General features: G+C 41.9%; 1 protein-coding gene across 2 annotated transcripts in view; it reads right to left on the bottom strand.

The window, feature by feature from the left end:
- Positions 1–12,184, bottom strand: part of LOC115545642 (EGF-like repeat and discoidin I-like domain-containing protein 3) — an 83,157-nt gene that overhangs the window by 54,329 nt on the left and 16,644 nt on the right. The window contains exons 2-3 of one of the 2 annotated variants that reach the window (XM_030358997.1): positions 11,556–11,582; positions 4,344–4,472 (exon numbers count right to left, since the gene is read on the bottom strand). In XM_030358997.1, the coding sequence (XP_030214857.1) occupies positions 4,344–4,472; positions 11,556–11,582 (156 nt within the window). Of the gene's footprint in view, positions 1–4,343; positions 4,473–11,555; positions 11,586–12,184 lie in introns of both variants that reach the window. The other variant, XM_030358996.1, reaches the window with a different exon arrangement.

Below are 12,184 nucleotides of genomic sequence, written 5' to 3' on the forward strand. Positions count from 1 at the left end.
TACACGGCATCCCTGCGGACATCGTGTCGGACCGGGGCCCCTAATTTATCTCCCAGGTGTGGCGAGCCTTTTGTTTGGCCCTGGGAACCACAGCCAGTCTCTCCTCTGGATATCACCCTCAGACCAACGGCCAGGCGGAGCGGGCAAACCAGGAACTGGAGGGCATGCTACGCTGCGTCACAGCCGCCAATCCCGCTTCATGGAGCCTTCATCTTCCTTGGGTTGAGTACGCACACAACACGCACAGAAATGACACTACCGGAATGTCTCCCTTTCTCTGCTCCCTGGGCTACCAGCCCCCGCTGTTTCCCTCGCAGGAGGCAGAGATTGCTGTTCCTTCAGTTCGGTCCCACATCCTACGCTGCCAACGAACATGGAACAAAGCTCGGGCTGCGCTGCTTCGGGCTTCCACCCGCTCCCAGCGGCAGGCCAATCGCCACCGGACACCGGCACCTCATTACGTCCCCGGCCAGAAGGTCTGGCTCTCAACTAAGGATCTCCATTTGAAGGTAGCCTCTCGGAAACTCGCGCCCCGGTTCATTGGACCTTTTGAAATCGAGGCCATCATAAACCCTTGTGCTGTACGTCTCCGGCTTCCTCCCTCTCTTCGGGTTCACCCCACGTTTCATGTGTCATTGATCAAGCCTGTCTCCTCCAGCCCTCTGGCGGTCGCTACGCCTGCGCCACCTCCACCGCGCATCATTGACAATCACCCGGTGTGGACGGTCCGGCAGTTGCTGGACATACGTCCTAGGGGGCGTGGTTTCCAGTACCTGGTGGATTGGGAGGGTTACGGACCAGAACACCGGCAATGGCTGTCACGGAATATGATCATGGATGATACATTGATTTCGGATTTCCATAAAGCGCATCCTACTGCCAGACGTCCGCCAGGAGGCGTTCGTAGAGGGGGGGGTACTGTCACGGTCTCTCCCACCGGATCCTAGCTGCCGCTAGTTTTCTCTGTTTGTCTTGTCTGTCTGTCATGTTCTGTTTCATGTACGGGGGCGTGGCCTGCTGAACTCCCCAACCCAGCCACGGTGATCACCCGCACCTGACCATCATCACCAATCACGCCCACCTGTATATCTTCCCCAGTCATTCAACCTTTCGTCGCCAGATCGTCAACTACACTTACCTAGCTAAGTTATCCTCCGACCTCTCTAGCCCTTTCCTAGTATTCTCGTTGTTCTCGTTCACCACCCGACTCTCCTCTCCTGCAGGAATACCAGTTCCTCCGAACCGTCGAGGGTGACTACCTGTCCGGCAATCCACCCGACCAACCATCTCCGGATCGCCACAGACATTCTCCTCTGCTCTGTGTAGCAATAAACTGGTTAATTGCTACCAACCTCTTCCTGTCGTCATTTGTGCCGTGCGTTTGGGTTCACCCCGTCTTGCCCCGTAACAAAAAAGGTGTGAAATTGGATTCGGCCCTCCCAGACTAAAGCCAGTAGCAACAGTAAAGATTTAAATGTGGCTGGCACATGTATCGTTTGAAAGTATCAGCATAATGTGTGCAGAACGCTAGCATGCAGGCTGACATGATCTAAGTCTCACTGGATGATCACACTTGCATTCCATTTATTTATTTAGGTGACACTCAAAAGTGACTTACAAGTGAGGCAGTTTTAAGCGCTTCATGGTTTCTAAAAGCAACAAGATGCAAGTGCAGTGGCCAGAGGAAACAAAAAACATGCTGTAGGCGACAATATCCGATTGACAGTGTATACGCTAAAGAAAGTGCTATGAAAAACCAAAAGGGAATTGCTGAATATAAATACAGATATAAATCGGCCCAGGGACATTCTGATCCCTAAAGGACATTCTGAAGGTAACATTTGATCTTAACTCACTGTGTAGACAGAAGTATATATTCATTTCCCTACATTTTTAAAGAAGAGGAAAAACAAGATAGAGATGGAGATCTTGAGCCGGTCATTTTTCGCATGAAATGGATTCTGACCTGGTGTTTTGATTTGGAGTAGTGTGGCGATGATAGATATATTGTTATTCGCATATTTTGCGACACACTCTTATTGGCTCCGCAGCACTGAGCCCGCCCTGTTTAGCCTCGTCGCTGAAATGTCCGTCCCTTCATTCCGTCTCACAGTAGTGAAACCATGATGTGCCTGATTATGTTGACCTAGCCTTTGTCTGTACTTAGTTTACAGGGTTTAAGGCAAATGGCAGCTCAGTTGCCCACAGTAATCAGAAAGCGAATCGATAAAATAAATCTCAGGGACATTTTTATCCCACCTCGACAGACGAATATATCATTTTTTTGATGATCAATTAAACTTCCAAAGCTGGACCACTCCTAACTGTCCCACATTCAGTACATGAGCACTGTCTGCAGTGATGCATGTCACACTTTTCAGCCCCATTTTATAAAAAGGGAATACAATTATAATTAACCATTTCAGATGGCTCCTGCCGATTTTTAGGCTGTTAGTTTTTTAGAATAGTCGACTAGATAAATAGCCCTACTTTAAATATATCGACAAAGCTGCTAGGAACCCCACTTGGTAAGGAACTGAGACAACTCCAAGACATAGAGGAGGGAGGTTGACCTTGTGGGCGACATCGATTCATGATGTGCTTATATATCACGCCCACAGTGGCTGGCTGATAGGCCACTGGTCCGTGGCAGTGAATCCATTCGGGAAATGCAACATCTGGACTTTCCAACTATGTTGTTACATAAAAATAGCCTCCTGTAAGACCAAGAAAACATAAGACACTGTCTAATTATTAATTGTACGCTTGGCTAATGGTTTGCCTCTTCTCATTTTTAGCAGCAAGAATGCTACCACTTTTCACCATTAGTAAACATAAAACTGGAAGCAGGAATTGCTTTATCTTGTCTAACTTGTTCTGAAAGGACAAATAAAATAAATGCCAAAATGAGGAGTTTTACTTTCACTCAACAAGCACAGAAAGTTTCATGGCTATATGTATATGCATCCACTTGAATTAGAACAAACATGAATATGCCGTTTGGGCAACCAAAGTTCTCTGCATAATGTTAACGTAGGTAGTCCGACATTATAATGCATGATAGATTGTCTTTGAACACGCTTTCTGTTTTACTCCTTAAAGACAATCTAGCCTCAAAGGCAGACTTTAGATTAATAATCTATTCATCTAAGGGAATAATTGGCAAGAACTCAACCAGCAGTAGTAAAAAAAAGGGTAAAAATAAACGGTAAAGAGTCTGTAAAGGTTTAATACCAATGCCATGGTAACTGGCAACTTTAGCAATACTTTCTTAAATCTCATTCTGAAAGCTTGCACTCGTACCATGAGTGTGAATCTCTTCAGTACAAATGTCAGCAACGAAACAGGAAACAAGGTGCAACCCCAGCCTTTCAGTTTCTGCTATAAAATAGTAGGGCTGCTTGGTCTGAGTATATTTTAAAGGGTTGAAACTTTTGTAGCATTAGTCACTTATTTTTATATCGTCGAGAAAAATTGGTGTACCGACTCAAACTTAATGATTAGCTTCCCTACTCTAGCACTTATGCTTTTTTGTAATTTTGTTAGAATCCAGTTAAGGAAGCATATACTGATGTGGTTTAAGGTCTTGCGGTTTATACAAAAATACCACATTATTGAGTTTACTTTCTTGGTGTTGTTCTCATTCATTATTTTTTTTTGTCTTTATACTTTGCATTCATTTCCACATTAGCTATGTTTAAGCACTAAATGTTTATAAGCTTGTGTTGCATTGAGTCTACAAAATGCCCCCTATTTAATAATCGAATTTGACTTCCAAACAAAAGCAACAATTAACTGCTATACCTGCTGGTATGTATTGCAATGACGCATTTTAATAAAAGTAACTTTGCCTTAGAAATGTGAAAATAGCACAAACTAGAAGGTTTTGATTTGTTGGGAGTGATATTCTTAAGAAATTAATCGCATTGGTAGACGAACGCAGACAACCTTTGTTAGACTTTTCCATTCAAAATAAAATTAATTGATGGTTGTTGGGAATAAAGCAGAAATATTATCGAGAACAATGGTCCAGAACCTACACAGGATGTTACCGCAAAGCTTGTCACCCCCCATGAAAACGCCTTTTAAAATAGCATGAAAGAAAGCCTCCTCAGCACTTTCCCCAGCACAATCCCGATCATTTTGCTGAACCTATTATTTAAACAAAAGCTCCCTTCATGTCAGCTACACGCCAGTGAATCACTAACCAAGGTCATTACTCTGGGTTGTGAAATATTTAAACAACCAGCATATAACTGGGCTAAGAAGCAGTAATGAACTTATAAAATATGGATGAGTGGGAGCAGAAAAATAAAGAATCATTGGCTAATTGCCTGACTTACTGTGTTGGCAGTGAATTCCACTAAATCCGGGTGGACACTTGCAGACGTAGCCAATAAAGGTATCGCCCCTGAAGCTCTCACTGATCTCACATATTCCTCTGTTGTGGCAAGGGTTTGGATGGCAGGGACCTGGACAAGAACACACTTACATGTTAGAAACATCTCGCTTATGGAATACTGAACACTGCTACGTAAGCTAATCAAAACGTACTGGGGATAAGCAATCACCAGTACATTTCAATGGTTACCAATAATGAGAATATTTATAATGATTATGTAGAGTATCCCTACAATACAAAGTATATCACTACGAAACCAAATGCATACAGGGAAATATATATATTCTCTGGTTATTCATAAAAGCAACGACATTAGTACCAGCTTTGAGCTAAAAAGATTAGCAAGGCGCACAAACACACGCACGCACACACGTAGAGAAACAGATGCATGCACTTACACACACACACACACACAGTGTAGGAGTACAACTATTTGACATGAACAAGAAAGACATGACGCGGCAGACAGGGCTGGAGACGACTTGAAATCAAATCAATAGGTAGCTGGATGTCAGTGATTACATATATCCCCTCTAGGGAAGGAAACCCTCATCACAATCCTCCTGGTTCTCAGAGGACTGCAAGGAATGGCTGTATGGCAAACCATAAAAATGAAGAACATTTAATCCAATATACGTATGCCAACAGCCTATATAATCTACGGCCCGAACCTCACACTAAAAGAGTTAGGGTTACATGCTTTACTGCTGAACTGAACTTTGGGTGTGCTATTAATTGTAATAGCAGTTGTAGGGTGTAACACAATAACATGTTTCATTCATGGAGGTAAACTATGTAAGAATGGTGGTATTTTCTTGATTTATTCGCTGGGGTTATTGAATAATTGTTAGCATTTTTTGCTGTGAATACAATTACCTAACTTTTAATTTTGTTTAAATCATTCTCTTGCCAACTGTTCAATATAAACAAGTGAAGTGCAATTATTCTAAATGAAAACAAATTAATTAAAATCTAAAATGCAGGGAGACACTTCAGAAGGGCTGACGTGAAAATAGTGTTTGTGGTTGTTTTGTTCTGGTGTGTGGAGAATAAATGATTTATGTAATGGTATGACGCTTTATACCATTGTTTGAAGAAGAAAGGAGAATGTAATTCAAGTCCAAATCACTCTTTTATAGAGACGGGAAAAGTTCACAAGAAAGAAATCAATTAAAAGGATGCGCTGTCAAGGGCTGTTGATTATTCAGCAATTCACTCGTTTAGCTGCTGTGTCCGCATCAGGCGACCATAACTCTGACTTCTAAAACCTCTACCTATCTAACCTGCGGTGTGGTCCCAAATGTAAAAGACAGGGCCTTGATACATGATTATTGGATTCATAACTTAAGGCCTGCTGGGGGCTGCCTCATCTTTTATGCATTGGAGCAGCATCACTGCATGGGGACAGTCAAACTTTGAGGAGGTGGAGGCTTGGAGAAACTTGTGAAATCCCTCCCGGGAGATGTATTAATGCAAACACGGAGGTGAGGACAGTACTATGAAGTAGAGTAGAGCAGCGGTCCCCAACCACCGGGCCGCGGACCGGTACCGGGCCGCAGGACATTCCTAACCGGGCCGAGGTTTAACGAGGCTATGACATGACTAGAGAACAAAAAAAAAAAATTTTTTTTTTTTTTTTTAATTCATGCAAAATGCATGCACACTTAATAAACTCAATTTACTTCGCAATACTGTCACTCTTTTACATGCCATACGTCTATATGCAGTTGCTAGATTGCATACAACATAACCCAACCACCCCCCCCCACTTTTTGGAGAATCATACCGGTCCTTGATGCTGAAAAGGTTGGGGACCACTGGAGTAGAGCATTCAGTGAGAAATGTCAATTACGATGACATGGAAAACCGTTGCGTTAAATTTAAAGATAGTGATGAATAGAGTGGATTAAATGCATTTATTTTGGAATGTTATTTTTAAATGATTAAAAAAGTATAGTCTGAGCTTTTCTTTACACTTGCCTCTAATGAATTTTTGCCACTATCTCCTTTTAGAGAAATAATAAGGTTTAACAACAAAAAAAAATTGTAAAGTTGAAGACAGTCGTGTACTTAAATTAATTTTGACAAATGAAAAGCCAATAGCAATGGACACCCTGATGGTTTCTAGTGAAATAGTGCAGCCTTGCGTTAATGCATTATCTCCACCAGCCATACCCAATTAGTGTACATTCCAAGATGACAACATACTTTTAAAATAATAACGCTACAGGAAAGCTTGCATTGTTCCATGTAGTGTAGAATTAAGATTGTGCAGAATGCATTGCAGTAATCCTCCATCCAGTCCTCTCTATGTTAGAGGCTAATCTTGATTCAGTAATAATACAATGAGGGGCTAATCAGTTGAACCAGGGAAAGGCTGTTTTTTTTATTTTCCTCCCTCAAAGGCCTGGCTCAGCAAGAGAGACGGTGACAGGGTTCACATTCATTTTGGTTAGGCAATCTATGGTCCTGCCAATGCAGCCCGACAGCCTCCCTAATGGAGAGTGCATTAATCAGAAAAAGGTACGGAGGGAAAATGGTCGAAGGTGGGTTGGCAAGGAAGGGCTGTGGAGTGGGTGTGTTTATAGTGAGAATGTGTTGTTCTGCGCTCTTAAAATAACCCACAATTAATCATGAATTGTATTGAAGCGTAAACATTAATTGTATGTATGTATACATTTGAGGGATTTGCATCAGCGTGTATTTAGATAAAGAAATCTCTGTAATCATAATTTTGATGATTCAGGAATAGCAGCGGCACTGTGTACAACAAACATACATCTACACATGCCAATGTAAACACACATGCGCTAGAATACCACTAATGCCATCTGTGAGCGCGTGGCAAGCCGAAGCATGCACACATAAACATTTCCATGGATCTTGATTGATCTTGATAGAGCTTGATGCTTTTCCCTTGGTTTAAGGTGTATGTGTGTGGGGGGGTGTGTGCATTTGTGTTTTTGTGTGTGTGTGTGTGAGCGGGTGCATGGGTGTGTGTATGTGTGGGTGCATGTGTGTCGGTGTGTAGATGATGTATGTCTAAAGGAGAAGGTGAGGAGGGGCATTTCTATGTGCATGTCAGCCCCTGTTTTGTTGTACAAGCTAGCCTTCGGGCTGTGATTGATGGGAGCCTACAGTTTGTCCAGCAGGAGCTAGGCGATTTCTTTACAAGGCTGCAAAGAGACCAATCAATCAGTGGTGAAAACCAGAACAATGCTTAACACAGAAAAGCAGCCCCTGTTTATTTGCAGATCATTCACAAGGACGGCAGTTTGGCAAGTTCCTGGTACATATGACTGTGATTCTTCTCTTCTTCGGGATGGTAACTATCATTCACATCGTACCAACAATCATGTTCCCGTAGTCAATGTTAATTGGCAAAACAGCATGAAAACGAACTGCACTTCAGGGATCTAAAGGGATGGATTATTCTGTTTTAAGTTGAGATATGCATTGAAGTATTTTCTATGCAAAGCCAGTTGCATATTGTTCATGGTAAAGAAGCAGAACAATTAAACGCTGATTCTCTGAACCAACCCTGTGATCAGTCAAGTTCAGGATGTTGAACGGGGTCATTGCAAAGCCAGTTTCCATTTCATCTCCTTTGAATCCCCGGCTGGCTGTGCATTGATTACGGTCTAACTCATCCCAGTCAAGTAGGTCAAGACAAGGGGTGACCATTTACTGTAGTGGCTGAGACCGTGCTCTCTTGCATATCTGGCAAGAAATCGCCAGCAATCCCTTAATCTTTCCCTGGGTTAAATCCAGAAACCATCTCCCTGTGCAATTCATCGACTTGGACATGCATTTTTGTAGCTACCTCAGCCATGTAATTGCAACCACTGCAATACAGTCTCAAAAAGGGTTGTAAGACTACTGACCACTTCGTACACTACCCTATAGTGTAATGTGTCTTGTAACGCTAAATAGCAATTAAGATCTTAGATGCTGTTAACTTAGATGAGGAATAGTCCCCTCCTCTGTTAATTCGTCACCGTACGTACGTCTCTAATATAATATATGTATTTATATATTATTCATAAATGGATGGTTGATTCCACTTTGCATGTTTTCGGCATCTGCACATCCTGCAACAATATTTTTAAAGAGGTTGAATCACTTAATATCAATTGATGCCCAAAGCACGGTTCAAATGCAAATGGATGCCCTGGGTGATCCCATGCCTGCTTTATTTGATGTCCCGACCATAACCTTTGCCATTGTGTCATGGTTAAAAGGGGCCTCCTCTTAGTTATTTTAGATGACTACACTCAAAAGTGAATTTTTTATTTATCAACTCAATTTAAAATCCCGCAAAAATAGGTAAATTCTGTGACTCTGAGCCGTCATTGCAAGAGAAGATGGAGGCATGTCAGAGACTAAATGCCATGGAAATGTCAGAGGAACCATGTCATAAAAAGTTCTAATTGGAAGAAGCAACTTTTTCCAAAGTTGTCCAGCCGGCAAAGCCTGATATGCAAAAACTGACTATAATCGAATCTAATATGGGTTAAGTCAGTTAGTGAATCTGGCTCCGAACATTTCAAGTCCTTTCTTCATTGCACGACTGCTGTAATGTATACATTTTGCAGACGTTCAATCCATTATCTGCTTATCCATATTAGTGGTACAATTAAAACATTTAATGTAACCTGTAGAAATGACTTGCATTGTACGCACGAAAAAAATTAACTGCCGCTTGACAACAATTTGGACTTATTAGTATACTGCACATGATACAACTTAATTATGTCTCTGCTATAAATAAAAAAGAGTTTGCAAATACTAGACAAGTAGATAAAAGCAATGCCTCTCTCTCTCGCTCTCGTACTCTCTAAGCATTTCTCCCAGCATTTCCAAGGAAACTAGCTTTTGATAAAGCAAGTACCCTACTACAGTCGCAGCAATGTGTTCTTTTGAAGGTATGATGAATCAAACACACGACAAATTTATTTTCAGAAATGTCCAGGATATTGGTTACATCCAGATTTTATTAGGGGGATGAGAAATGTGTGTTGCTTCACCCTGGATCCACCCTTGCCGTGTAAAAACAACTCGCAAGACAAAAGATGCCAGTGCCCGCCTATGAGAGATAAAAAGATTCAAGACGGAATGCCTCCAAAGGCGCTCGGAGGCATGCAGAACCTTCATCTAATCCCAGCTCCACCGGCTAGAAGCACCAGTCATGATGGCACCAATGTGAAATATATCACTTTGTGTTCTGTCTGCATATATTATGTACAGTATAGTAGGAGAACCAAATATATTCAATATCGCCCAAACAAATATGTCTCTCGAATTGTACAATATGCCTAACCCTTAATACAATAAGTGTGTTTTGTTTTTTTTCTGAGATGCTGCGCCATTCACGCAGAGTATGGTTAGAGCTCTCAGCGGCTTGATTCGTTATTATTGGTTCAGTCCTATAATATAATATCTAAAAGGTTGATGCCATTATCGCTATTGTTATTCAATCCTAAACAATCTAGGCATTTCCTATTGTTACCCCTCAAACATGTTCTGTCTGGGGCCTAATACCCATCTTATCGTGGTAGGCCTAATAGCTAATAGACCTAATAGGCCTAATAGATCGTGGGAGTCATAGTAATGATCGTTACTAATATGTGCCTTGATAAATTAGCCTACATAGATGTTTTTCAGCCGTATTTTGAATCGGTGCAGAGGCCGCTCTGAATGGCTGCTCAGCCTAAGCAAATCCTTGCAAGAGATGGGAAAACGAAAGTGAGCAAACCAGCAAACGGCTTTGTCAAGAGGGAACACACTAAGGGATTGTCTCATTTTCCACTTCATTTCATCTGATCATTCATAATTTTCAAATATTCTTTATTTTGAAGTGGCTATATAACGAATCCTTCTGAGCGAGAGTGGTATGTGAAATGGAAGGCAAACGCTGCTTTCTTTCCGGTTTGAATACATCCGCAGTCTTAGTTCTTTGACGTTGGTTGGGTTTGTCAGGGCCTTTACATCGAAGCAAAAGGTAGTCGCACCCTCGCACGGTTGGGTGACATCGCTTTAGCCTATGCCTGTCCACGTTAAACATAAACATTAGAAACCGTTGCCAAAGAGTTTTTTTACAGGCGAAGCCTGTCAGTAATGTGACTTTTATTTTTTCTATCCAGAGCACCACCCTTTTTTGATGCCTGTCACATGTAATTTGAACCCCTGCATCGCTCTGCCCTATTTCCCCCCCCACGTCCAGTTCCAGGTCACCGCTCAACAGTCACACCTAATACAGATCTCTTGATAACTGGATATGTGCGTGTGTCTGTGTGCATACACGTGCCCCTGGAAGAATCATATCAGTGATGATTACAATACAAGGAGCTCTTGGGTAACGGGACCAGGACAGGTTAAAGCTCTGTTCTTTGGTTAAATCTAAAGGGATTAAGTGGTTCAAGGTTGGTGTTTAGGGAAAAGTTTCAAGTGAGATTTAAATTGCAACTTTTATTTTTATAGATTATAAAGTGCACTCTAGCAAAATAAATTGACCATAGCATGGATTAAAAAAAACAGGGAATTCCATCTGCCTAGCAATGTTTAGCTATCTTCTACAAATTGTCAATAAGATTTCCTAAAATGAGATTCACCCTCGCGTTATGAGCCCAAGATGCATTATTCAACGTTCACTTTTTCTTCCTTTGAAACAAATCTGTTCAGTTATTTTGATGGATTAACATGAATGACAACGAAATACAAATTCAAAAAATACGGTAAAAATGGTTTCTGGTTTATTTGTGACAAATTGTGTCACCGCTGCAAAACCACTTTAGAAGTAGTACAATTGAGGGATTTACCATTTGACAGACTACCAAATAATAAAATCTCAGGCAAGTAGAGTGAATAATAGATTAGTGTATATTCGCTGCTGCCCAGGTCTGTTGAGTGCAACAATAGAGATGGTGAAGCCAATCGGAAAGATGGAATAGGTAGAGTGCTTGAGAAAACAAGAGATTGCTGATAATGTGTGAATGTGCACCAGAAAGAGACAATGGAAGTCCCTTTGGATGAAATGTCTAAATCTGATTGCACACACACGTACACCTCAAATGCATGAGTGCACACGCTTGCGTGTGCCCGAACACACATAGACACACACACACACACGTCACAGAGCATGAACATTGCCCACCTGGTGTAGTTGGTTCCTCACCATCTGCTGCTGTAGAGAAAGACAGAGTAGGAGAATAGGGTGAAGAGAAAGGAGATCCGATTAGTTTCCCCTGTGTGGTAATGCATAACATAAATGTGTAGCATGTTGCAAAGGCCACACATTTCCTCAATGTTTAGAAGCATTGCATTCGTAGAGTAAGATCTGAGGTATCACATATGGACGATAAACAACAGGCAAGAGCATATATGCACACACACGCACACGCACAAGCACACACAAAAAAACCTGAAAGATAATCTAACGCACTGTGTCGGGCAACCCCTCCTCCCCAGAGCCACAACCCTGGATGGAGGCCTCTGGCTAAAATGTGTTCATCATTCTGGACCACAGTAGGATTAGCCTGTAAGGCATACATACACGCCTCCCTGACTCGTAATCCCAGGGCTAATACCATAGCCGAGCGGTGGAGCCCAGGTCCGGTCTGTCTACCATCATTACCACAGAGCCTGACCTCCCTGCTGACATGCACCAGTAAAACCACAAATAACACAAAAGGGACAGATCACTGGATAGAAATAAGAGGGAAAACCACAGAATATCCAGAAATATTTTAATTATATAAGGATTGTCCAAAGGTTATGAGAGCA

This window comes from Gadus morhua, chromosome 6, assembly GCF_902167405.1.
Source record: "Gadus morhua chromosome 6, gadMor3.0, whole genome shotgun sequence".
NCBI lineage: Eukaryota > Metazoa > Chordata > Actinopteri > Gadiformes > Gadidae > Gadus > Gadus morhua.